The following is a 26,371-nucleotide window of genomic DNA, read 5'->3' as shown; positions in this document are numbered from 1 at the left end:
GCTTTACACAAAACAGGAGACCCAAGACCTTGACAGAAAGGCAGAACAGAATCAGCACCACACTGGGCCGTGAATGACTTTCTAGCAGGAGAAAGCTCGCCAGACATTTAAACCTCTTATCCATACTGAGAATAAGCAAATAAAAAACAAACAAACAAACAGGGAGGGCAAGATTTCTGCAGGATTTATCCGGGAAAACCGTCCAACCCTTACCCCCCCAAGCTAAAAAAAAAAAAATAAGATACAGGGGGATCAAAGCTTCCCGTACTTTTCAAAAGCCGGCAGGGCCCAGGAACGTGTGTAGGGTGGGTTTTCCTATGTGCAGGAAAAAAAAAATATAGCAAGCACAGGTCCCTGGACCCGTGGGCTCTGCAACCATGCCGGCACGTTGGAAGGTCGTCCCCTGCATTTTCAATTGCTGATCTGCCGTGCTTTTCCCACACTCACCTGCTGGAAAGGGTTGGAGTATCCAGTGTTACAGGCAACGTAATAGCGCAGAATATCTATCACGTGAAGAAGGAGAACGGGAGGAAAAAAAAAAAAGACAGGTCAGGTTATCGCGTTTGTTGATCTGGGAATAGTCATCGTGCAGGGGCACTCAAATTCACCGCCGGCTAAAAGAGCTCAGGACGTTTGTTTATTTTTATTTTAAAACTTGTATTCTGCACATATCTGGTGTGTTCAAGATGCATAACAAAATTCATTAAACATGGACTAAAACATAATACAATAAAAACAATTAGAACAAACTAAATAAGATTAAATTGCAATCGGAGACCAACAGATAAATTAAGTTGTACAACTGCACGCTGCTGGCTGCAAACCTAACAAACAGGTTCATCCTAATTAAGGAGTTCACTGCAAGTTACTGAAAGCCTTTTCAAGATATATATATAAAAAAAAAAAAAAAAAGTCTTTAACCTGCGTGTCCACATTTAAGGCAGCAGTAATTGTCTAATATAATCAGGAAGCTCATTCCACGACTGGAGGCCAAATATTGGAAAAGGCACTTTCACCCGCTTCACATAGGCGAACTGTTCTGAAAGCTGGCACCTCTAGCAAACAGCGATTAGCCGAGAGCAGGGTACGTGGAGGAACAGAAGATTTTTAAATCTCGTGTGCCCAGGGAGAGACATTGTAATATAAAAGCTTGGAAACTAATAAAACAATTTAAACTTAATCCTCAACTAATAAAACAATTTACTGGGACATCGCACAGCTCAGCTTTGCTTTGTCAGACTTCCCATTCTGCTTCACAGGCATCCAAGATACCGACAAAGGATCTGAAGGTGCACAGCACCCGCACTTGACCCACATGGGCAATTTTACGTAAGATGATTAAGAGTCATAATTAGCGAAGAATCTCCTGTATTTCCCAGCATGCCATCTGCATCCCCTCCTCTTCTCTCTATTGGCAGGCAGAGACGTCAATCAAAACTGAAGAGACTTTGGATTGGCTATGGCTTTGCCTCCTTGCTAGCACTTTTCCAGCCTTTCATGTTAGGTGGCGGTCAAGTCTCAGAATTCACATTTTTATAGTTCGTTGTATTTCGCGGAATTATAGACGGGACCTCAGCAGGTCCCTCTGCTGCCAAGCAGGACTCACTGTAATTAAACCGTCCCAGACAGCTGTTTGCCCAAATTTTCTCTTAAAGAAAAATCTAATTTTCATTGAAGCAGGAGCCCAACGGGTTTTCCCAGTTTAATATATGGTTGGTAAGTCTAAGGGGAAATCCCCCCCTCCCATCACCACATACACATGGATCTACTATTCCTACCCTTCTTACCTTGGCCCTCACCTCCCTGGTCTCCAGCATTCATCTCCCCCTCAGTATGCACTCCCCTCCACCCCCAGTTTTCATCTTCTCATCTTGACTTGTCACCCTTTCTTTGTCATCACCCCCTCCTCATCAGCAAACTCGCCCAGCATTAACCTCCTCCATGACACCTCTTCATCACCTGCCCAGCAGTTACCCCCCTCGCCTCACCCGCTTTTCAGTATTCAGCTCCTCTCCCCTCCCCACAAAAAACTCCCTCTCAGCTTGCCTGCCAGAGAAGGTGAGGGGTGGCCAACTCGCTCCTCCTCCTGGGACCACAAAGAGCTGCTGCCGTGCAGCTGCAACCCCTCCCCTCCCCGTCCCCCGAGGCGACAGGTAGCTTGTGTGACAGGGGAAGGGCCGTGCTCCTGACCTGGGTCACTGCGGCCCTGCAGCCGGCCAGCTACGTGTTTAACACAGCCGGCCAGCAGCTCAAAGCCAGCCCAATTACAGCACCTGTGCCAGCAGCTGACCTGGGAAGACGAAAACCGGTCACTCGGAAGCCCTCGCTTGATACTTCAGGAAGACACGTGCGGTCAACACCTGCAATGTTTATTTCTGGCTCCTGGACGGCACGAAGGGCACGAAGACGGCGCTCCGTGCCCTCCCGACTGCTAGCTCCGTACAGTGACCACTAAACTGGACCGCATGGTTTCCAGCATCCCGCAGTAACCAAAAAAAAAATAAAAAAATTCAATTTATAAAAAAGTTGCCACACACCACGCAACTGAGCAGGGAAGTGAGCAGAGCCATCTGCCACAGAGAAGAGAGACAGGAAACGCGTGGGAGGTAAGTGCAGTGCAAGCTGAGGTCCCCACTCAATCGGGGCTTTTAAGGAAACCAACGAAAGGGGAAGACCCGGAACGAGACCAACAACTTCCGTGGCCCGAGTCCGTATCCATCGGGCGATATTTCAGAGAGTAGAAAGGAAGTGGCCGCTCAGCCCGTCGCACGATGGGATTCGTTTCCGTCGTGTGTGGTAATCTCTGCCTTCTTCCCACGTTGCGGAAAGCAGATGGGAGCTTGCTGCGTCAGCCCACCAAAAATAACATTTCATTTTATGATTAAAATTAAACAAACAGCACTTAACATCTTGGCCGGCCAGTACAGCAACTCCTCTCTGAAATATGGACGGCCTGACAAGTTAAAAATCACGTACAACTGAACGAGGGTAACCGTGTAACCGTGGCAGACGCAGCGGCGGATTCACGATGTCGGACCGGCCCGGGTATTCGCCGCAGACCACGTGACCGGAGCGATCGGCCCACCCGGGGGATGCCCGAGCCTCCGATAGGCCAATCCGCCCCTGGGCAGATGGGAAGGCCAGCCAGAGCTCTAGAGAATCAATAGCTCCGAGTGCCGGAGCAGGGCTTCCAAAACCTGTCTGTGGTATTGATCTCCAAAGAGAAGAATGGAGAATGGAGAATAGAAGGGAGCAGGCGGTAGAACATCCGCGCACAACACTTAACGCGATATGTGCGCTTTTATTAATTTTATCACACTGTGAACGTAGAAGAAATATTCAATTTATAAACTAAACTTGTAATCTAGAATGAAACCTGTATGTACAAAGGGACACGATTTATCACTTTCACCAAATAATATTGATCACAAAATTATGTTACCGAATCTTTATGGCAGCTATGTAGAATGTATGTTCCATTTACATTAAGCAACCTTAATTTACGTGCCTTCCTGTAAACCGTTGTCATGGTATAAAAAAGATTTTAAATAAATAAATATCTTGCATATGCATTGCAGATATCCTGAAAACCCGACCGGCTGTGAGGATTCCCCCAGACAGCTCTGGGGAAGCCCTGTGCTAAAGGGTAATTTAGATTTCATTTGATTTCTTTTTTTTTTTTTCTTTAACTACATAATATAAAAAGCTTTCTTGCTTCTAATCTACAAGGACCAACCTTGCCTAGGTTTCTACTTTCTCCTGTTGCAAGAATGATCAAATTGGAAACCTACAAACAATTCAGTCCTAGAGCTCTATACACACACACACACAAGGCCATGACCTCTTAACCCCGGCGATAAGCCAATAACTGATAGGTGAATTGAAGACCGTGCTGAAGGAAGGAGGGGAAGAGAAGCAAGAACGAGACCAAAAGGCACAGAAACCAGGATTATCCCTGCACATCTGGCAGGGAGGCAGCTCAACAAACAGGCACCTAAGTGGACGAAAAGGACCCAGGGTGCTGTAGTTAGAAAAACGGAGGCTTCCTCGTCCCCGGTGCTCTCTTGTGACCTGGGAGGGGATATAAAACTGCAGCATCTTGTCTGTAAGCCACGGAGGTGCAGAGTTAGAGCACGAAACAAAGAACATAGGGGAATATATGTCGAACACTTTTAGCAGCCAATCTGTTCAAAGCCGAGACCGGGGCAGAAGGCAATGCACTGAGAGAGCAGAGAGAGTCAATGGGAGCCACAAGACATGAGAAGCCAGGGATGACAGCGCTGCTGCTGACTGGAACGGCTTTCATGCTCTCTCCTGCAACCTACAGATGAGTCAAGAGCCAAAAAAAGCCTTTTCTCTCCCTTGCCAGCACTTGCTCTCTTCTAATTAAAGCACCGCTTCGTCTCTGAATTTTAATGAGACTCGTTTCTTTCGTCCTTCTGCATCTGTCCTCAGACAGCTCACAGTTAGACCGCTGTAGGCTTACCCACAGGAAAACCCTGTCAGTGAAAAACACCAAGTTACTACCGATAAACCCAGCTTCTTGAGAGCCCCCCTCCAAATTTGTTAAAAGGGAAAGGCAATAGGCCCAATACCAACCCAAGGGAAGACTGGTCCCATTGGGGAAAAAAAAAAAAAAAAAAGACTACCCAGCGGAAAGCGTGCACACAAAAATCGCTGTGTACCCGCTGCTCACGCAGGTGGTAAAGAGAGGAGGGGGGAAGGTGTGTGTATGTATGTGTGTGTGTGTGTAAAACAGCACATAGAAACATAGAAATGATGGCAGAAGACGACCAAATGGCCCATCCAGTCTGCCCAGCAAGCTTTTGTACTTATTTTTCTCATACTTATCTCTTACTATGACCGCTGAGGTCAGGGCCCTTATTGGTAACTTTTTGGTTCTAATTTCCTTCCACCCCCGCCAACTGATGTAGAGAGCAGTGCTGGAGCTGCATCAAAGTGAAGTATCAAGCCTAAATGGTTAGGGGTAGTAACCGCCGCAATAAGCAAGTTACTCCCACGCCTATTTGTTTTTCCAGCCTGTGCGATTTAGTCCTTATTGGTTGTTTGAATATATATTCTCTTTTCTTCATTCCCCCCTGCCATTGAAGCAGAGAGCTGCTTGGATATGCAATGAAAGCGAAGCATCAGGCTAATTTGGTTTGGAGTAGTAACCGCCGAAACAAGCAAGCTACTCCCACACGTATTTGTGAATGCAGATCTTTTTTCCCTACATTTCCTCTTGCCGTTGAAGCATAGAGCACGTGTTACTTTTGAAAATACCAAGTGCACGCCCCGTTTTTCTCCCATGAGCAAAACACAGCCATTCAGTTCCCCCTCTGAGGCAGAAATTTTGCACAGGCCAATTTGCTCAGGGAAGTCGCCCTCTGCACAAATAAAACCCTGCGCCTGAAGAGACCAGAGCTCAGCCAACATCAAAACCACCACCAAGGCTGAGCCTGCTTGGAATGGATCAGGCCATTCCCTCCTAACTCACACCACACATTACTGATAAAGTCTCTGTTTTAAAAGGCGTACCTGCCCGTTTATGACACGGTCTCGATTACAGCAGCACAGGCTCTCGCTTTAGCAAAATTAAACCTATGCCAGGAGATGCAGAACTAATACTCTTACGGTGGTAAAAAAAATGCACAACCCCTGGACTATTGTTTTCCAACAAGGAAGCCACTGGGGGAGGAGAGGGGAACTGTTGAAGGTGTACCACCCGAGAGCTGAGAAAATATTTGCCAGGCATCCATTGCCCCTGTGCTTGTCCAGTCATCACCTGATAGGGACCAGTTCAAACCACTCAGTGGTGGCGAGAGGCACAGCAGCCAGGGCAGGAAAAAGGAGGAGGGACTTTCTGAGCCAGTCTGCCATTTTTAACAAGTCCCAGTGGATATTAATTAAGCAAAACAATTTTCCCAGCTGCCTCTCCCTGATTTTTTTGTGATTTCAGTCCAAATCAAAGCCTGCTCAAACTAAGGTGACGGCACCATGCATCTTCATTCATGGCTGCCCAGGGGACCCCCTCCCCCATTTTTAAGCTCTCTTCCCCCTCTTCTCAACTAGCCCAGCCATTGCAATGACAGTTGCCTGGCTGAGAGTCACGGCCCGCGGGTACCCTTCGGACCCCAGCAGAAGATGCACAGACCCGCACGGTCTGTGCATCTTGCTAGGTAAGCGAAGGCTGGGACTCCCGCCCAGGGGACTGCAAACACGGTCTCCGTGGCAATCCCACAGCCCCCCAAGAAGCAGCAGGGAAAGCCACTTTTACATATAGCTAACATTTTAGTTTTCCTCAAATGGAATCATTTCAGAAAAATGATCCAAGTCCCATGACGACGCATAACCCCCTCCTACTGGCGAAGCTAGGTACTGCAGCAGTTAAGTGGATGAGATCCTATCGAAGCTGGCAGAGGGCGAGGATGGCAGGGGACAACTGTGCATCAGTTCTCTTACCTTGTCTCACCCCAGTTTCCATTATATCACAGCACATTACAATCAAGTCGTGTTTCTGCTAAATTTGCCCCATCCGTGAACACTTCAGGCTGACGGCTAACACCTAAGGCCCAGATTTAAGTTTCAGGCAAAAAAAAAATGCACAGGGCAATCCTTTGCCAAGGACTTTTACTGCCTGTAATTTCAGGAAAGGGGAAAAAGACAAAAAAAAAAAATCTCATACCAGTGAATAAAGATAACTTTGTACAAAAAAGCCCCGTACAATTTTTACCCAATTCTTCCATTCAGAACTATTGGGCAATAAAAGTCCCACTGAGCTTTTTTGCTCATTTTCGTTTGCTGGATTTTGCTTCCCCGTCAAAGTTTCAAGAAATTAAATCCTTGGGCAAAAGATGTGCCGTTTCAAAACTCTGCAAAGAAACCGCCTGGCAAGTATTATGCCATTTTAGGGGGGGGGCGAGCTAACCCTTAAACCTGTCCCTTTACTGCCTCTGCGGACTAAAAACGTCCCCAATTCACTTCTGTAAAATTATTCGTTTTGGATCCTTTCAGCCCGCCTTTTCCAAGTGATGCTCAAGGTGGCTTCCAGCATTATCTGCATTCAGGTACCCCCCGCCTCAAACGGCCTACAATTTATATGGGGGCCGGAGGCAACGGGACATAGAATGGACTTGCCCAAGGGTCCCAGGGGCGTCGCTGAGGGACGGACGTGGGATACGAATCCTGATTTGCTTGGTTCTTACTCCACTGCTCTAATCACTAGGCCACTGCTTTTCCCAAAATAGCAAGAGCAATCTTGGAGGGGGGGGGGGGGGGGGGGGGAAGGCCAATAAGATAATAAAAACAGGGTCAGGGGAAGCTTAGGCATGCTGAACGACCGTCTGAACAATCTTCTCTCCAGCCGTGGGGACTGAATTATAGCAGCGGACTTCCCCAGGGATCTCCCTGGTGGTCTCCAGTTAAAGCTCGGTGAAATATTTTGCTAAACGGAGACGTTCATGACGACGGCACTGAACAGCCAGAGGGAAAACCGGACGAGTTTTGGTTTTTTGTCTGCGTTCTTTGTTTTCACCCTGTGCTGTACAATTGTCTAGGGATGCACAGTGTTTATTTTAATCTCCCTCTGAACGACCCCCCCAGAGAGAGCTGAAGGTCGATCAGAAGAAGGTGAGACACAATGGGCCCTCTGGTCTTCTTTCGGCCTAAGCAGCTGGCCCATTAGGTAACAGCCTGGGCTGCTGGATCCTTACATCTGACTTTCACAAATGAAAAAAACGCCCCACTGATCCTCTATGGCTTTGTTTAATTCAGAGCCAAATTCACATTTTGAAACCTCGCTATGTAACTGCCGGGTTCATTTTTTTTTGCTCCTTTTAGCATATGGAATTTGCATATAGCTCAACAGCATGCACCGATCTCAACCGCCTTTCACCAAGAGTACACGGGCATCGTTTTAAAATCGCTGCACCCCCGAAAGCCACACGCGACCGGGCGGCGTCATAGACTTGTTATCATCATGAAGGAAGCCGTCTCACCACCTCCATATTTAAAAATCAGGGCATCTGTAAGGTGGCGCACAAATGCAAAGCTTCTACGGAAGGGGATGGATCAGAGCCTTTAGGGTTAGGGGGATGCGAGAATGAAGAGAGCAGAGCATCAGGGTTCGGCTGTCAGCGACATGGATTCTGTACACATCCTTCACTGGGTTTGCATGCAGGCTCACGGGCCGACGGGGGAATTTATAAGTCACTAGCTTGCTCTGGGACCGCTTGCACCGGCTGTTCTCTCTCTCGGTCCCCTCCAAGATGGCTTCTCATCTAGGACTCTGGATGTCCTCAGCTCGGCAGAAGCTGCAACGCTCCTCAAAAGGTGCAGTTTACCCCTCTCTACCCCTGCACCAAGGCCCAACGTGAGGGACGGCCTTTGGGTTTTGACTGCAGGAGTTTCCCCCTCCGGCGGCTGCTCACCACTAGCAACTCAAAGACGTGAACAGCGCAGAATGTTCGACTTTCACCGTTCCCCCCCCCCCCACGGATATCGTGAAATGCACTTGCGGCCACGGCGCCGAACAGTAAGGAGGTAGTGCTGCCTACCCTCGGCTGGCTGATAACATCTTAGCCCAAAAGACAGGCCCGGGCTGGGATAACGAGGGTCTGCTCAGATCTCCCTTTAATCAAGAGGCAGCCCCTCACGTAAGGCGACTTGTACCTTAGCTTCCCAACAACCCTCCCTCTTAAAAGCACAAAGGGAACACGACCAGCTCCCAATAAATGCACTGAATGTTACCCCCATTAAAAGTGCCAAACGCTATCAAAGGGGGTCTCCAGTGAGGCATCTCGCGCCTCCACTGCAAAACAATGAAACCCTTTCACAATGCTATAGCGAGGATGCAGCAAATCTGATTCAATTCTTCTTTTTTTTTTTTTAATTAACGCTGTTGTCCTGCTAGCCCACTTAGATATAAAAGAAATAAAGGTCGCCAATTATGTTTATTATTGGATATTTGTGGACAGCTTTTCATGGTTATGGTCCGTTCTTCACAACTGACCTGAAGATAAGACACAAAAGTTTGCCCACAAATAACAATGATCTCATTTATTAGAAAAAAAAATAATGGAGAAATCAAGAAGAAACATCTCGATTACAGAACAGATAAAAAAAAAAAATCCAGTCCCAACCTGAAGCCAGCAGACCATGGTCCTCCACCACTCTGATGACGAAGGTGTCAGGATTCACACAGAAATCACTGGAGCCCTGCAGGAGTAGAAGAAAGTCTCAGATTAAAAAAAAAAACAAAAATTCGGGAGGCTCCAGCAGCGCTGCTCGTCCCCGGTCAAGGACCCACGCGCGCAGGAAATGCTTGCGGAACGCAACTGGCCCCCCTTTTAAGTAACTTTTATTTCAGACTCAGTCAGCACGGACTCCCGAGAACGTGCCACACAGCGCACAAGAAAATTCAGGTCCTAATTTTCAAAAAAGTGTTTGAAGCCACAGAACACAAAAAGAGAGGGCAATTTTCAGAGCCGTAAAACCGTATTTTCCCCTACGGAAATGGTCTCTTTGAAAGTCGCCCAGATTGAATGCGGGTAAAACCGTTCGAAGGCGTTCATGGGGGGTTGGACAACGCCGCTCCTGGACTCTGAATTTTCAGGACGACGCTGTGAGGTTTGGGCAGGAAAAAGCAGCTGCAAATGTCCGCGGGCAACTCCCTTTTTCCCTCCCCGGGCAAATTTTCAAAAATGAAAAACATGCTCGCACCTTCCCTTTAAAAACCGGCGCAAAGCCCGGGGGTAAAAACGCCAGAGGACTCCGCGCGCACGCGATTTTGAAAACTGCTCTCCCTGGAACTCGAAGCAGGGCCCGGCGGGTTTACCACCGGTGCTGGCAACCGAGACGGCAAGCGTGTGGTTTCTACCCCCCCCCCACCGTGCCTTGGTTTATGATCAGAAAGAAACATCAACGATTAAAAATCTTTTCTGCAGCTTGGGGGTGGGGCGGTTTTCCCTTTTTTTTGTTTTTGTTTTGAGTAACGGGACGTTTGAAACGACACGAAACGCCGACGACGCAGCCTGGCCGGGAGGAGGGTTGGCGGGTCTCGGCGAAGGTAGAACCACTTACCACGGCAACGGCCAGCTCCAGTCCCAGGGACGCCCAGCTGACGATGAGGGCCAGCACCCCCAGTAAGCAAACCCTGCGGAGCGAAGCGGAAAGAGAGGCTCAGTCAGACACCGACAGGGGGGAAGCAACGCTCCACGTTCAGCCGACCAGCGTGGGGGGACAGCAGCAGCAGCGGCGTTATTACGGAGATGGAAGAAAAGGAAACGGCGGGCCTGGCGCTTCCCCACTCCGCCACTCGTTCCTTCAGAGCCAGGGCCACCATTTCTGTCTCCTCAGCGCTCCATCGTACGCACACCCCCGCCCCCGCCTTCAGCCGCACAATCACATCCACAACCGTCACCCGGACCTCGATTTCACCCTATCTGGCGGACACAGAGCCAACAATGCAGCTATTTTGGGAGGGTTTTGTTCCCGTCTGCCTATAAATGGCCCAAATGGAAAAAAAAAAAAAAAAAGAGTCTTGACTTTCTCTTTTTCAATTGGGAAGCCAGCCCTGTGAGGAGCTGCCTACTGCTTCCAATATTAAGGAAATTATTCGTTAGGCTTTCTGTGTAAGTAAAATATACACACAAGGAGGAGGAACCCCCTTCTCGACCCCCCCCCACCACTCCAAAAAAAAAAAAAAGTCCCATTCAGTTTAGTACAGGGTCTGCCGGTCTTTCTGCCACAAAAGCGCAGGCGTATGTTTGTAATGCAGCCATTCTATAAAATCACGCGCGTATATTTTACAAACAAATGCAGGTACTCCCCTTCTGAAAATATTTACCTGTGCACATATTTGCATTCACCGGTCTGATGAGACCTCCGCCAGTTCACGCTGCTCCCCCCACCCCCAACCTCACCATTAACCCAGATCTTCAATCCGGATGAGTCTGATAATGTATGGCCCACAAAATAGCAACTTGTGTTCATGCAGCAGTGATGCTGCAGAATTAAAAACAAACGTCCTCTGCCTCCATCAACTGGATGACGGACTAATGCCCGATTGTTCTGGACCAGTGTAGCAGAAAGCAAAGGAAATATTGATTTTACAAATGAAACCTTTGAAAAAATTAACGCTAAAGAAAGCCTTCATGAACTTAAGTGCTCAGTCAGCAATATCTATATACATATAAAAAAAAGACTTGTGTCGGTCGGTCGCGAGTGTCACTTTGTTGTATCTGTGGCCACCAGGTGGTGCCCAGATCACTGAAGAGAGCAACATGCAGAGACAATGTGCTCTGTCTGTGAAGCAGCGTCACAAACACACACATGGGTTCCCCCAAACACACATATATACACACAGGTTGTCACTGACCAGACAACCCTTCACAATGCCTGGTAATTGGCCAATGTTTCTATGTTTATGTAATGTTTAATATGCTCTGTCTGCGAAGCCTCACTTCTCACATTTCCACACACAGGGACAGGCAGGCATAGGCATTCTCACATAGGTGCACAAACAAGTTTACACAAGCTTGCACTAGCGTGCATGCAAGCTTGAACAAGCTTGTGCTAGTGCATGTACAGACACACAAGTGAGCACGGGCTCCCTTACGTGCACGTACAAACATACACACGCACACACACAGGCTTGTCCGGAGCAACAAAAGGAACTTTTTGCTAGTACTTACAAAAAGCAACTGGCAGGACAAGTGCTCTGTGAACTCTGAATGGTACTGGAAGAACAGAGCGAGATACTCATCAGCGCTCCTGCCGTCATACTTACCCCACAAGAATCGCCTTCGAGTTCCGGATAAGACCAAAGAGCGCCAGCAAACAGATCAGGACGTGGAACAGGAGCAGGCCCAGATACCCCAGCCACCTGCAGGCCAACCACAAAGAGAAGCAGTCACACACCCAAAGATGACACACTTCTCTGAACTGTAGCGCAAGCCCAAAGAGAAAAAATCATCTACCACTGCTATAAATAAACTTTGCAAAAGCAAAATCAGATGCAACCTGCAAATCTACAAAATCATGAAAGGACTTGAATGAGTAAATGTGAATAGGTTATTTGCTCTTTCAGATAACAGAAGGACCAGAGGGCACTCCATGAAGTTAGCAAGTAGCACATTTAAAACAAATTGGAGAAAAATGTTTTTCCACTCAAAGTACAATTAAGCTGTGAAATTCATTGCCAGAGGATGTAGTTAAGGCAGTTGGTATAGTTGGGTTTAAAAAAAGGTTTGGATAAGTTCCTGGAGAAATCCATAAACTGCTATTAATCAATAAGGAATAACAACTGCTTGTTGCTGGCATTAGTAGCTTGGGATCTATTTAATGTTTGGGTAATTGCCAGGTACTTGTGACTTGGATTGGCCACTGTTGGAAACAGGATGCTGGGCTTGATGGACCCTTGATCTTATGTTCTTATGAAACCCGAATTAAAGTGCATGATCAGAAGAGGTCCAGGTTACAGCGAACAGTGAGCAGTTACTTGAAGCAGATGGAGCGTTTTGAGAAAGTTTTTAAAAAAAACTGTTTTATCTGTGTAACAAGAGCTTGGCTGAGCCCAGATAAGTTTGCACCAGCTTCTATACAGCGTGTACTTTTAGCCAGGTTTAAAAAAGATCCTCCTGTGGGCATGTGGAGACTGGAGGAGAAAGTCAGCATTGCACGCCCACTATTTTGCTCCCGCTCGGCTGCCTCCACATTACAGGTGCAGAGCATACAGTTACTTGGAGGGGTTTTTTTTTTCCCCCTTTGATCTGGTAGCTTCCTCCCTGCTCCTCGGGGCCTACAGCTCAGTCGGAACCAGGGCTGGGATTCTGCCACCGTGGACGTTCATGCAAAGCTACCCGGGGATTTTTTTTTTCCTCCTGTGCTATTCATCCCACCAGCAGCAGTGGCCCCGGGGCTGGGAACCCTGCAATCACATCCTTAAAAACGATAACCGCAGCTCTCTTGTGCCCCACCGGCCATCTCCACAGCATTCCCAGGCCCAGCCGACCCAAGGAAGAAGACCAGACCAGACCTGAAAATCAAATCAGGCGGGGGAAGGGAGGGCTTTTGGATGGCTGCAGTCGCTTTTATTGCTACCTTTGAAAGGGTAAATGCCACATTATTTCCTTTGGTAAACCGTCTGAACGTGCACAAGCTAGAAGTGCACCTAACGTGGGCCATTCAAAACTGCCCCCCTCCCAGTGCAATCTGCTCGAAGGAACACTTTGCAGCAGGTACTCAAGTTCAAGCAATTATTTTTGCCCTGCAGATCCAGGGAAGAAAGTAAAACACAGAGGATTAAAATCATTTTTGAAGCACAGAGGGCCAGCAACAAAGCTGGCAGCAGCATTTACGAGAATTCAGTCTCCTCGACATCGGATGCTAAAAAAAGCAGATACATCCCCTGGTCAGAATCTGCAGGGCACCTGCTGGGAAGCCCGCTCACACTTTCCCAGGGCAATCGCTCTTGTTATAAGTGGTTGTCGGCCGACGAAGCTTTCAGAAGCAGAATCGTAATCTCTTATGCTGGGTCTGTCTGTGATGTGCGTGTGGGACAGAGGTGCAGTATTCTGACTAGCATTTAGTTTCTTGGTAGGGATTTGTAGCAGTCTGGCTTGCTCTGTTTGCCCAATAGGTGGTGTGTTAGTCTTCTAGGACTTGGTGTGCTCTTACAGGCAGGAGAGAGAGAGGAATTGTGTGTGACAGCATTGGCATGTATATGAGAGAGGGAATGAGAGAGAGAAATTGTAAGGATATAATTACACAAGACCCACCTAACCCAAACTGTACCCCCCGCCCCCTCAGTCAGAGCTCTCCTATACAGATCCGTCTGCACACCTGTACCAGTCGTACAGATCGACCCGGGCTGCCACGACTTCCAACGAGAGCTCCTCGTGCTTCCAGAAGGGGATCCCCGTGGCCTGCCGAAGCAGATCACCCAAGAGCCTCTGCAGTTTTTGGACGAGGTGAAGGTAGTCCGTCTGTTTCATGAACATCTCTTCCAGGACGAGCGAGTTCGGCTCCACCGTCTGGTTCAGAGCGGCCGAGATATCCAGCACCTGCGGGCAGAAGACGAGTGCATGAGAAAGGTGGTTAGTTTCGTGAGGGAGGGTTGGGCATCACTGCAAATCCTTTGTTTAAAACAACAACAACGGACAATTTATTGCCACAAATCTGTTTTATATCCGACGTTCTGCTGTTCATTCTGTATTGTGTGACAAACTGTTTTACTGTCTTAACCCAAGGCGTGCACTTAAAATCTTTAAAATAAAGTAAATACACGAAGAAGCCACAGGTAGACTCCCAAAGTTTTTAACCCAAGCACTACATGGTTACGTTTGAGCAGCCATGATGCAAGTTCCACAAACCTTAGTGTCGTGGTTTAATTTCTCCATAATAAAAAATGCACCTTCACCTCCAGATGCAAGCACAGCCTGCCTTATCCGGCTACTGCAGTCTACGCTTCAGAACCGGTCACCCCCAAAGGTCAAGGTGTGAAAAACTCCTGCGAGCATCAGCCCTCACTGCCCGGGACAGCCACCATTGCTCCTTACCTCTCATTCACACGCACTGCCAGGGGAGGGGGGAGGGGGGAGGGGGGAGGGGGGGGGGAGGGGGGGGGGGAGGGGGGACCCCTCCCCCCCCCCCCCCCCCCGAGATCTGTGTGTGTGTTTGTGGAGGGGAGGGGGGTCCACTCCCAGCTGCTCACCTAAAGCAGCAGTGTCCTGATCCCGCAATAGGAACAACTTAAAAAAAAATAAAATATATTCAGCCCCGAGCCTGCAGCTGCCGGCCAGTGGAAGCCCCGCCCCCTTCCTCCCACACGGGCTTCCTGTTTCTATGGAAACCTGTGCATGGGCAGGACCGGTGCTGAATATTTAAAAAAAAATTTTTTTTTTAAAGTTGCCGCTGCTGCGGGATCGGGACAGCGCTACTCACCTAAAATTTGACAGGGGAGAGGCAGCTGCCTGTGTCTAAATCCGGGCCTGACCGGAGCGCGATCCCGGAGAGGCCGCACCTTGCATTGCATGGAAACGCTTTGTGGAGCGATCTCGGCCTCTCTCCGACTGAGGGGGGGTTACACCGTGCCACCCACCCCCAGTGGGGAAAAAGATGATGTAACCATCATTGCCAGAGCAGCAGGATTAAACATCTCACTTAATTACACAAAAAAAAAAAAAAAAAAGGCCTGAATAGCATCATCCCACGTCTTCTGGGAATTTTCTTTCATTTTGTAGCAAGAGTGAGGCATTCACTCTGACAGTTACCAAAATTAGATAAAACAGGTTTCTAGCACCCGACACAGAAGGAAAGCCGGCGTTCGCCATTAACAACCGACCCCTCCCCCTCCCCCGCGGAGGAAAGCACCGACCTGCTCCCAACAGCTCACGGAGAAAAGGGGCCGTCCCGCAAGGCCAGCACCGGGAGTTCAGTTTTAACTCCCCTGCGCCTGCTCTTCCCGGCGGAAAGTTTCCACCCGCAAAAACCGCCGGGGCTGCTTTAGGCAAGGGAGCGGTTTTTATTTATTTATTTATTTTTTTAAAGGGCGAAGCCAACGGGGCTGACCTGCAGGCTACGCTTGAAAACGGTCTTACAGCGGGGGCAATCTTTTTCCCTCCCCAAAGCGATTTGCGTGGATAGACGGCTTTCCCTGGCGCGACGTCGGCCCGCCCTCAATGGGGCTGAGTGCGCACGCGTGGCCGCACGCCGCGGGTCCAGGAGGAAAGTTAACGCCCGCAGACTGCACTTTCAGCTCCGCGCGCCCTCGCCTTCAATGGATAAAAGGCGCTTTGTTTAAACAAATGCTCAAAATGCGACAAATAAGGGCAGTTCATTTCATTCAGGGGGCCCCAAAACAAATGTAGCGCCCGCCCCCCCCCACCCCATAAAATGAAACAAATCTTATTTGTTTGCATTCGGCCGAGACCTGAGAGTCAAGCCCCCACCTTGCCCCGAACAATCACTTAACCTGATTCGTCAGCAGCCAGGCCGGGTCCCGACATCTGGGCCTCAACCCGGACCCTGGCCTGGAACCTGTGTCCTGACACCAGGACCGGGTCCTGATGCCTCAGCCTAGGCCACAGGCAGGGCCCAACACTGCAGCCCGGTCCTGACACTAGAGGCCTCGGCCTGGACCTTGGCCTTACACCGCAGCCTGGCCGGAAGCTGGGTCCCGACAGCTTGGCCTGTACCTAGGCCCAACACTGGGGCCTCGGCCTGCAGACTGGGTTCTGGTGCCTGGTCAGGTCCGGGTCGCAAAAGCGCTCCAGTGATGTATTCTTCTTCTTCAACTGACGCCATCCGCTGGGGTTGCGCCGGAGTTAATTAACCGGCGCATTCACCGCAGCAACGACTCCACTTTGATGTTTATAGTTTATTATTTTTTATATGCAGAGGTATCAGAAATCCATCACAATGTGATGGCATTGTAGAATAAAAAACTCCCCAAAACAAACCGAAAACACATTTTTTTTCCCTGCACGTCCCTACTTATCACTGCTTATCCTTAAATTATCTACTGAAGTCTCTTTCTTCTTCGGAATTTTACATACTGGTGGGAGGGATGCTTAATTCTCTCTCTGGCCCAATTAGATATTAATGAATGGAATGAGCAGCCCACGACACAGAAACTTGCATTCGGCACAGACAGAGCCCCAGGGGTTTAGGAAAGCTTAAGCCCCCTTCTCACCCGGTTTTGGATTCCTGCCACCGTGCGGTCGGCATGTCGCAGCGAGTACGTCAGCCGGTGGATGCCATCACTGGTCTCCCCATTCCCATAGAAACCAACGGCGATGCCAGCACTGTGGGGAAAAGAGCATTAAAAACAAAACAAAACAGGTTAAGTCGACTTTACCTACGCGATCTCCTACAAAGTGTGTGCGTGTGTGAGAGAGTGTGTGTGAGAGTGTGTGTGTGTGAGAGTGAGAGTGTGTGTGTGTGAGAGTGAGAGTGTGTGAGTGTGTGAGAGTGTGTGTGAGAGAGTGTGTGTGTGTATTCTGCCACCTTGCGCTAACGGCTCCAGGACCAGACTAGAGATCACTGCAGAAAGAACCACAGAGCCCAAATTTCCTGTGAGATGCTTTGAACTCCTCAGCTGGAAAAGCGTGATAGAAATAAACGATGATGATATTTTGACCGTTGATTCTGGCATTACTGCCAACTGTACAGTTAGCCACAAACTCCCTCCTGAACCCTATAGAGATTCCCCTTACACACACACATCCCACCCCCTGGGTCCAGAAAAGGTAATCTTGCTAGTGTTTTATAAATTACCAGAAACACAACGCTTACATTTCATGTAAAATTATTATGTTTTTTATTACTCGCTCTGAGATTCTGGGTAAGTTAAAGCGGCGTTTCCCAAGCCGCGTTGCCACAGCCTTCAGATCCGATCAGGCTGCGCCACCAGAAAGGTCACGGCTGCCCGAGGCTCGGATCCAGGCCAGCACCTGGGCTCCGCTCTCAGTGCCTTGCAGCAAAAGCAAGAGACACGAGCAGCGGCTTTTCAACTTTCAGGGTCTCCCTTTCTGAGAAGATGTGTAATTATGCAGCTCGAACCCCAAGAGTGCAGCAATCAACGAGCGGGCACGCGGGGCATGGATAGTTGCAGCCCGCTTTGTGCGGCAGGCATGGTGCGCGTAGCATCTCCTCGTTTTCCCCCCAGGCTGAGCGAGACAGGGCACCGGGCGCTGGATTTGACTCACCGAGTGCTGTGAGCAGCAGAGGCAGGGAAGCAGCTCCGGCAGCCACGTGCGACAGCTAAGGTAACCAACTGAGCCGAGTGCTTACATTGTGCCGACTTCTGCAGGAGTTGGCGCATCTTGACGAGTTCATGCGTATTGTTTTAAAAACTGGAAGAGATGTTGGTGGTGCCTCCGGTGCTTACCTAGCACTTCTTTTGGTCGTATGAGCCTCTTTCTATGCCCGCACTGCCTGCTCCGTGGAGCTCGGCGTTCCACGCAATATTTTTGTTAATGTAGGTGCGTGCCCGGCGCTCGAAAAGGCTGGGAGACACTGACTTAGAACAAACCATTCATAAGATAATACCAGAGAGAGATCATAAACGAGTCAAGGGGCTGAAGAAAGAACTGGGTTTATGAGGACTTTTCTCCTCGCTCTGGCAGCCCATGGCGAGGAGCCACAGGGCCTGAATGTTGTTAACCCACTTTCAAGTGCTGCAAAGTGGAATAAAAATCAAAACAGGAGAAAACAAACCGTTATTAGGATGCAGACGGGCACAGGGGTCAGCAGCGAGCCGAAAACAGCGAGAGAGAGATTACTGTACTGCAGTAACAACCAAAGGGAAAATCCTAGATGGGGGTCGCCATCCCCCTGCCCCCAGCGCTGCTCCAGGTCCCTCCCTGCTCAACTCTGGAAGGAGCGGAGGAAAGCACAGAGGGCAGGCCAGCTCCTCCTGCTTGTGCGATACCAGCTGAGATTCAAATGCTGGGATAGCGGTACAAGACAAACGTTTTTAAAATTTTGCCTATTACTTTTATGGGGCCAATTTTAGTAAAGAGATGTTTACCTGTGGAAACAAGCCATCCCGCTCCCACCCCCTACAGCGCGAGGGAAAATACGTAAGCTTTCCACAGCGCGCTTTTCTCTCCCTTCCTCCCTTCCCAGGGTATTTATTTGTAGCTGTTGGTGCACCTGTAAACTCCATGGCTACAAAATCACCCCAGGCCAGAGATCTTCAAAGGGGATAAGACCCAGAGTATCACCTCTCCCCCCCCCCCCCCATAAAAAAATGTGATTTATTGCACACGCACTATGGAAATGGGTTTGCCTGCAGCAGTCCCAGTACTGCGTGCTGCCGTGCAGACAATCCCGGGTTCAATTCCCCGGCTTGGCGACGCTGCAGAGGCAGGTTTCTCAGCCACTGGATGTGGGGGTGTGGGGAGGGCAGGGGAGTCCTAGCTGTTCTGCAATGGCCACTCCTAGTGGCTGGATCTAAGGCTCAAGGAGTCACGCTGGCACTTGGCAGAGGACTCTCGCTGCAAGGATTGAGCCCGGGAGGAGGTGCATAAAATAGTTGTGAATGGTGGCTCCCTGCCCTGGTTCAGATTAATCTGGAAGTAAAAAAAAAAAAAAGGGAGCAAGTCAAACAGAAAAAGTGGACACTCATAGAGTGGGAACTAGACTGAGATCACCTACTAATTCCACGCAGGCCACAAAGCCAACTTTCAGACTGCGATGATGACCCAATCCAGGACAGATTTATGGTTGAGAGACTCGGGCACCCTCACACTCTCTGTCCGATCGGCAGGGCCAGATTTAAGATTTTGGTGCCCACAGGCAGAACTAAAGTACAAGGTCAGAGTTTCCGCTAGGAGCTTGGACAGGGGGAATTTCACCACCGGAGACTGTAAAGCAGGGGTTATTCGGTCAGAGTGCCACAGTGGTATTGTGGATCAATGATTAGACGCTTAGAGTCCAACAGCTGCAGAAAAAAAAGTATTTTATTAAATGCTACATATAATAAGGCGGCATACCTTATGGAGAGAGAGAGAGAGAGATGGGCAGAGCGCTATGCAAAGCACCGGTATAAAACTCTCTTTCAAAATGATTTTACTGATATTAAGACATTATATGGGATTTACACGTGTACATTTCCATCCCCTCAACCAGGTTACACAACTGTCAAAATTTCTATGATGAAATAAATGACTGTTTCCTGGAGCAGCTGGTACAAGAACCAACAAAAGACGAAACTATTTTAGACCCAGTCCTTAGTGGAACACAGGACCTGCTGTGAGAGGTAACAGTGTTGGAGCCTCTTGTGATCACAGCATTATCAAATATGACTTAATAACTGGAGGGAGCGCAACAAGAAATCTACTGTGACTGCATTTAACTTTCAAAAAGGTGACCATGATAAAATGAGGAAAATGGTTAGGAAAAAACCAAAGGAGCAACTGCAAAGGTTAAGAGTTTAGCTCAGGCATGGAGGTTGTTTAAAAATACCATCTTGGAAGCCCAGAAAAGATGTATTCCACGCATTAAGAAAAGGTGGAAGGAAGGCTAAACTACCGGAATGGTTAAAAGGTGAGGTGAGAGACATTACCGTAGCTCCTTGTGAAGGTGATACTTTTGCATGTTCAGGCTTGTATGCAGTAAATGTCCATTTTGAGGGGTCATTTATAAAAAGTATGTCGAAGCAAGATGTGTCATACGTTACAGGCACGGTAAGCACAACAAGCTTCGCCGCACTGTAGAATTTGCGTGTTACACAGCAGGGCGCTAAAGATGCCTCTTTTTAACACAACGCACCCACGCATGCAAATGATGCATATCCTTGGAGGCCTTAATTCTGACCAAAGCAAGTTTGGGTCCAAAATGAAACGGGGCAACTTTTGTAGAAAAAAAAAAAATACTCTTTCAAATGACATAAAAAAGAAAAGAATTAAACACTACACAGTAGAGATAACCGTACCAGACAACGGGCAAAAATTTGCATTAAAAAGTCACATTGTGTATTTATGTAAATTATATCTTTGCTGTTGGTGCAAAGCCTCTTAGTGCAAATCTTCTACGTATAGGCCATGGGCCACGACTACTGGTCCAGTCAGGGCCTGAATCAAAGTATAGATTGGGAGTAATGAAGAGTCAAAGTAGGCCTTATATTTCTTTTGTAACATTTTTCACATTGTTGGCCCATAAAAGGGAGGCAGGCTCACGATATGTTCCAAACTTTGCACTGGGACTTACCACCAAGGGTTGGTACTAATCCACAAAATTTCAGGCCCCTGAGAAGTGTTGTCGGGCTGCAGCACCTGAACAAAATGGCCATTTTAGGTTGCGCGGAGCATGGTATTCGTTCAACTGCCTCTAGCTCTCCAACCAATGGAGATCCATGGGACGGTTTTGTTTGAGACCCGAGAGAACACGCATGCAAAATCTGGTTCCATTTGAGCGTGGACCCCCCTGGTCCGCTTGATATGGAATGACCTCTTATACTTTCAATGCGTATGTACGTATGTCACCTGCTCCGAACCTGGGAGGGTGCGAGATAAAAAGTACATTTTAAATAAAGAAATACATAGATTTGTGACCAGCTCTGGAGAGCTGCGCGCCCTTCATCGGGTCCGTGAAGAAGCAAGTGCGGTTGTGCCGGTTTTAAATAGCAGAGTCAGCTAGGCATGAAGTGGCCTGCATATGCTATTCCAGCCCAGTCAAGGGGAAAGAGGTGGGAAGGAGTGACAAGAGGTAATGGACAGTAAAAAAAAACTTCACACTTCAAAGGACCCACGTCTGAGAGCAGATGAGAAAGGTCCCTCTGGGTTTGTTTCAAAGTGCTCGATCTTCTTGATTTTAAATGCTTTCGCGTTCATGAGAACTCCTAAAATCCCCGGGAAGCAGCTCGATTGAGAGGGCGTTAAGGGCGTGACCTCCCTCTGAGGAATATTCGCCGGCTGAAGCCTCGGGCCCCCAGGCTCATTCTTTTGCACGCTCTTCCAGGAGAGGCTCATTTCGGTGCACTTTAGGTTTCACTAAATTATTAAACTTTTGGTATGCGTGGCAATCAAAATGTAACTCCCGGGATATATAGAAGAACTTATAAAGATAAGCTAGGAGGTTAAGGCAGATTAAATAAATATTTAATCCTAACTAAAAGTACAGAAAAAGTTTACATTGGAATTAGTTACATGAATAATTTATAAAAATCGCCAGGTTGAAAGCAAGGAAACGAAAATAAAACCTGCATCATCATCATCAGAGAACAAAACGCTTTAAGACAGTAAATTATTAGACTAATAGGCTACATATAGGGGCGTCTGGCAGGTCCTGGGGCACTTAAGCATGGAATACCACATGGCCAAATGCAAATCAAGTTTTGCCGCAATGGGGAGAGCATAGGACCGGTACCAAGACGTGAAATGCCATCCAGGCCAGCATCCCGTCTCCAACAGTGGCCAATCCAGGTCCCCGGTAGGATCCCAAAGAATAGATTCAATGCATTCTGATCTCAAACTGCCTACCCCCCACCCCACCCATCTCTAACTTCAGGATATGTAGGGCAGAGAGCTGCCAGGTGACATTAGCAGTATGTATGTGTGTATCTGCTGTCCTTCTGTGAACACAGGTAGCTGACAATTTTTATTTATTTATTTAAAAGAATTTATATACCGCAAATTAAACAGGATCTGTCTGGCTAAGCGGTTTACAAAAATAAACATACACAATAAAACACAAAATTAAAACAGGCATAATATATCAAATAAAACAATACATTCAAAAACATTTACACTAAAAAAAACTACTTCTTAAAAAAATTAACAAAATCAAAAAAACAAATTTGCTGTGTTGATGACAATGTGTTCAATAGAACTGAAAGTGTTGTTAGGTAATGTTGTATGCAGCGGCAAACATATGTTTTTAGAGCCTTTTTTAATTCTTTTGCATTTGCCACTAAACGAATTTCTTCTGGGATGGTATTCCAGAGGATTGGTCCGACGACAGAAAAAGCGCGTTTCCTTGTAAATTCTAGATGGGCAAGTTTTACTGATGGTACTTCCAGCATGCATTTATCCATTGATCTTAGTTGTCTTGTGGTTTGTAAATTCTAAGAAGCGAGCAGAGCCATATTGAATTTGTATTGTATAAAAGATTGTGTATAGTGTTAAGAATTTTGTATGTAATACGGTAGATGTTGTAGAACCGGGGTGATATGTTCTCTGAGTGGTATGTTATACAGTAAACGGGCAGGAGCATTTTGGACTAATTGCAATGGGTATGTAATAGATTTTGGCAGGCCAAGATACAGAGCGCTGCAGTAGTCCAGACTTGTTAAAATGGGAGATAGTGTCACTGAACAAAAATCAGAAGGTGGTAAAAGTGGTTTTAAATTTTCTTAATATATGAAGCTTAAAAAATGATTTTTTTTTTTTACAACAGTTGACATGTTGTTTGTCATAGACAATCTAGCATCTATGATAGTGCCCAAGTTTTTGCTTGATGTTTACATAGCAACCATGCACACGTGACAAGTCACAACGCCAAGCCAGGAGATGGCCCTGCTTTGCTGCTCTGGCCTGACAGATTTCGCCTTTTGGTAAAACCTAGATTTCTCTTCCAGACAGAATTTCCTCCACCAAACCAATTTAACCCTCTCTTACCTCAAATCCAAAAGAGAAACTGTCCTATAAAAATCTAAGTTTCAAATTAATTTCTAACTTATGCTCTGCCTTCCATGGCGACGGACACCACTTCACACAGGCCAAATGCATGGGATGCAACATGAGACCACAGAATCTGTCACTTTGGATATCCTTTCAGCTCAGTGCACACAGCTAGATGGAGCCAAGAGAAAGATATAAAAAGCTGACTAGATAAATTTAAAAAAAAGAGCAAAAAGGAAAATAATAGTCCCGCTGTATCTAGGACATACTCAAGCACCAACTTGCTAAACAAAGGTTTATTCAGAACGTCGTCTCCAAGCTGCAAACTCACCTGCAGACAAGGGTGGCAATGATGACGCACCAAGCAGTACAGCAGCAGTCCGCATCTGGGTGCTCTTCGCTTTTCCGACGGCGGCAACATAGCCAGAAGGAGTAGATGAGGAGGAACACAAGGTCAATAGCGAGGCAGGACAGCGCAATTCCGCCCATAAGCAGCAGAGCCTGGAGAGAGAGAGAGACCACGAAAGCAGTCACATTAGGGAGACCTGTATTATAATGCAGAAAAACATGCCTGTACGAAACCCTCTGGAAGAGAGAGACCGATTAACGCAGCGCGTCTGGATCCTGTACCAGCGGACTCGAACGAAAGAAACCCGGGACCGTAAGCTATGGTTTTCCTGCAGAATCTCCATTCCCAGCCGGCCCAAGGCAGAGGGTGTTTCCTGCTGCTGGAGTTGGGCCCAGGTGGAAGGGGGATCAGTCCGTCCGGGCCGGGTAGAGCTGTTGCCACTGGGCCCACAGAGGGAAATGTGTAGGATGGAATGGAAATGGGAGAAGGAGGAAGAGGAGGAGGAGGAGAGAGCCAATCACGTCAAAAGAAAGCAGCAAAACATTTTGGGAGGAAAAACCCAGAAAAGTTAAAAAAAAAAAAAAAACCAAACCCCTATACAATTATTTTTCTCCTGGTTCCTGAAGATTTTGGTCTATGCCTAAGTTTTCTAAAAGGTTTCGCACCCTTGGATGGGAACTTGACTCACAAAACTTTAAAAATACGGTTGACGGGATTTTGTAAACCTTTTTCCCAGAAAAATCAGGGCCACTGTCATGTAGAGAAGGCGATTTTGGGTGTCTAGCGCTGCCTGAAGATTTCCCACTCTCTGTGTGAGAAGCAGCATGGACCAGTCTCCAAACTGTGCAGAGAGGAAGCCTTTCCAGGGGGAAAAAACATTATCTGCACAGCTCGCATTTTCTACGCTAGGCGGGCCATTTTCCATTAATAAAATGGAATGGAGTGGGTGCAAACGTCAAGCACCTGCAGGAAGTTTCAATGCACACATTTATGCTTTGAAAATGGGTAAAAAAAAAGTACACACAGACTTTGTCCCAGTGTAAATAGTTTGAAAATTGCCTTCATGTACACGGATATCTAATTAATATATATTTGTCAGAAACATAGCCACACATGTTCTCCGAGCACTGCATGCATATGGGTTTGGATAAACACAGAGGATCCCTGGAGGCACAGGTTGGTAACGACAATCCACACGGAGCGGCAGTTCAGACCGGAACAGCAGTGGTAGGCCTGCATGGTGCTTCCAGGAACGTGCTGGGGACACAACTCTAATCAGCACTGGGCAGACTGGATGGATCACTCTGGTTTTTACTACGTTACTGTAATTTACGACTGCACAACCTAGAGAGCGCGTCACGCCACACACAATGCTTAAGCATATTTTAAAGCTATACAAAGCATTTTCTCTTGGTCAAGGTAAAGCAATTTGGATCATTTATGAAGAAGAACAGAACGTATTTAATGGAAAAATGGCCCTTAGGATTGCGTGAAATTGCTCCTAACTGCATCAGAAAACGTATGCATGCCTTGATGTCACGTGAAACTAGTGGTTAAGCAGGTTTTACGACGTTTATCTGAAGCAGAGGATGAGCGTCACAAGCTGCTTTCACAGCAGGGAGGCCTCTGCAGCATCTTTGCCAGGCACAGAGTCCCATCAGAATAAATGAGCCCCAGCAGTCTGGGGGCGCTCCATCCAGTATTTCCACATTCTCATCCTGTTATACGTCTTCTAGTCTGGTTTGTCATACAAAGCCTCAGATCATCGTAAAAGCCATGCATCTCTGCCTTCCAAAGCTATACATTTTCTGTTTATGTGAAGAATGACTCAACCTGCATCATGATCTTAATTCACCTTGGTATAGCATGGAACTGCCCTACGGATGTTTATATCTGAGGGGACATTGAAACTTTCGGCAGCCTTCTAAAACCCATGAAAAAAAACAAACAAAAAAAACAGTAAATATACTCCATGTAAATGTGGAGGAGATTTTACTGTTCTGTCTGGCATCGGGATTTCTAAGACGGCTGCTGACAGGTCTGTGGTGGCCAAAGCAGTTGTCAAACCATCGTCCAATAGGCTTTTGCATTCCTGGATAACAAGGGATGCTGAGGAATCAGGCCAGAATTTTGTAGCTGTGAAAAATTTGCACCCACACCCAGGAAATGTCTTCAGCCAACTGGAAAGCTGCGTCCCGCTTGCTTTAGATAAATATTAGTTGCCGTGGATGGCAACAAAATCCATTTGCTCTTTTGTCCTGATGTCGACAGATGGTGTCAATGTCCTCGAATCACTCGCTTGCCACTGCGACTGGCCCCATCTTCCTTCCATTTCTCTAGGCCAAGATGCAGCTTCTTGCCCCTCTCCATTTTCCCCGACTCTGTGTATCATCCCAATTCTCTTGGCCCATAACATCGGGGTCATCTTTGATGAGGACTCTTTCCTTCTCTACCTACAACCACTACTAAAGCATGTCATTTCTTACTGTGTAACATTTCTAAAATCTACCTCTTCCTTTCTCAACAACCTACCAAATGCTCATCCACTCTTGCTTACACTATTGCAACTTGCTCTTCGCGGGCCTCCCACTGAACCATCTTTCTCCACTGCAATCTATACAAAAATTCAGCTGCATGATTTAATCTTCCTTCGATGTCACTATGACCTCTGCTCAAGTCTCTCTATTTGCTCCCTGTCCACGTCCACCTACAGTTCAAGCTTCTCTTATAGTTCTACAAATGCATTCACTCTGCAGCTCCTCATTAGGCATCTTCTCTTCTCTCACCCTACACTCTTCCTTATCAACTCCATGTATTGCGCAAGTCACTCTTATCTATGCTCGTCTCCGCCTCCGCCAGTTCCCGACGGCGCTTTCTACGTTACTGCACCATATGC

General features: G+C 47.6%; 1 protein-coding gene across 3 annotated transcripts in view; it reads right to left on the bottom strand.

The window, feature by feature from the left end:
- Nucleotides 1-26,371, bottom strand: part of TTYH3 (tweety family member 3) — an 80,578-nt gene that overhangs the window by 21,255 nt on the left and 32,952 nt on the right. For all 3 annotated transcript variants that reach the window (XM_029576546.1, XM_029576547.1, XM_029576548.1), the window contains exons 2-8: nucleotides 23,458-23,627; nucleotides 16,694-16,805; nucleotides 13,843-14,063; nucleotides 11,789-11,884; nucleotides 10,081-10,153; nucleotides 9,141-9,216; nucleotides 448-503 (exon numbers count right to left, since the gene is read on the bottom strand). In XM_029576546.1, coding sequence (XP_029432406.1) covers nucleotides 448-503; nucleotides 9,141-9,216; nucleotides 10,081-10,153; nucleotides 11,789-11,884; nucleotides 13,843-14,063; nucleotides 16,694-16,805; nucleotides 23,458-23,627 — 804 coding nt within the window. The remainder of the gene's footprint in view (nucleotides 1-447; nucleotides 504-9,140; nucleotides 9,217-10,080; nucleotides 10,154-11,788; nucleotides 11,885-13,842; nucleotides 14,064-16,693; nucleotides 16,806-23,457; nucleotides 23,628-26,371) is intronic.

The sequence above is a fragment of the Rhinatrema bivittatum genome, chromosome 14 (assembly GCF_901001135.1).
Source record: "Rhinatrema bivittatum chromosome 14, aRhiBiv1.1, whole genome shotgun sequence".
In the NCBI taxonomy this organism is placed as follows: Eukaryota; Metazoa; Chordata; class Amphibia; order Gymnophiona; family Rhinatrematidae; genus Rhinatrema; species Rhinatrema bivittatum.
Note: the sequence above shows the minus strand (reverse complement) of the source record. Positions and strands in the feature narration are given on the sequence as shown.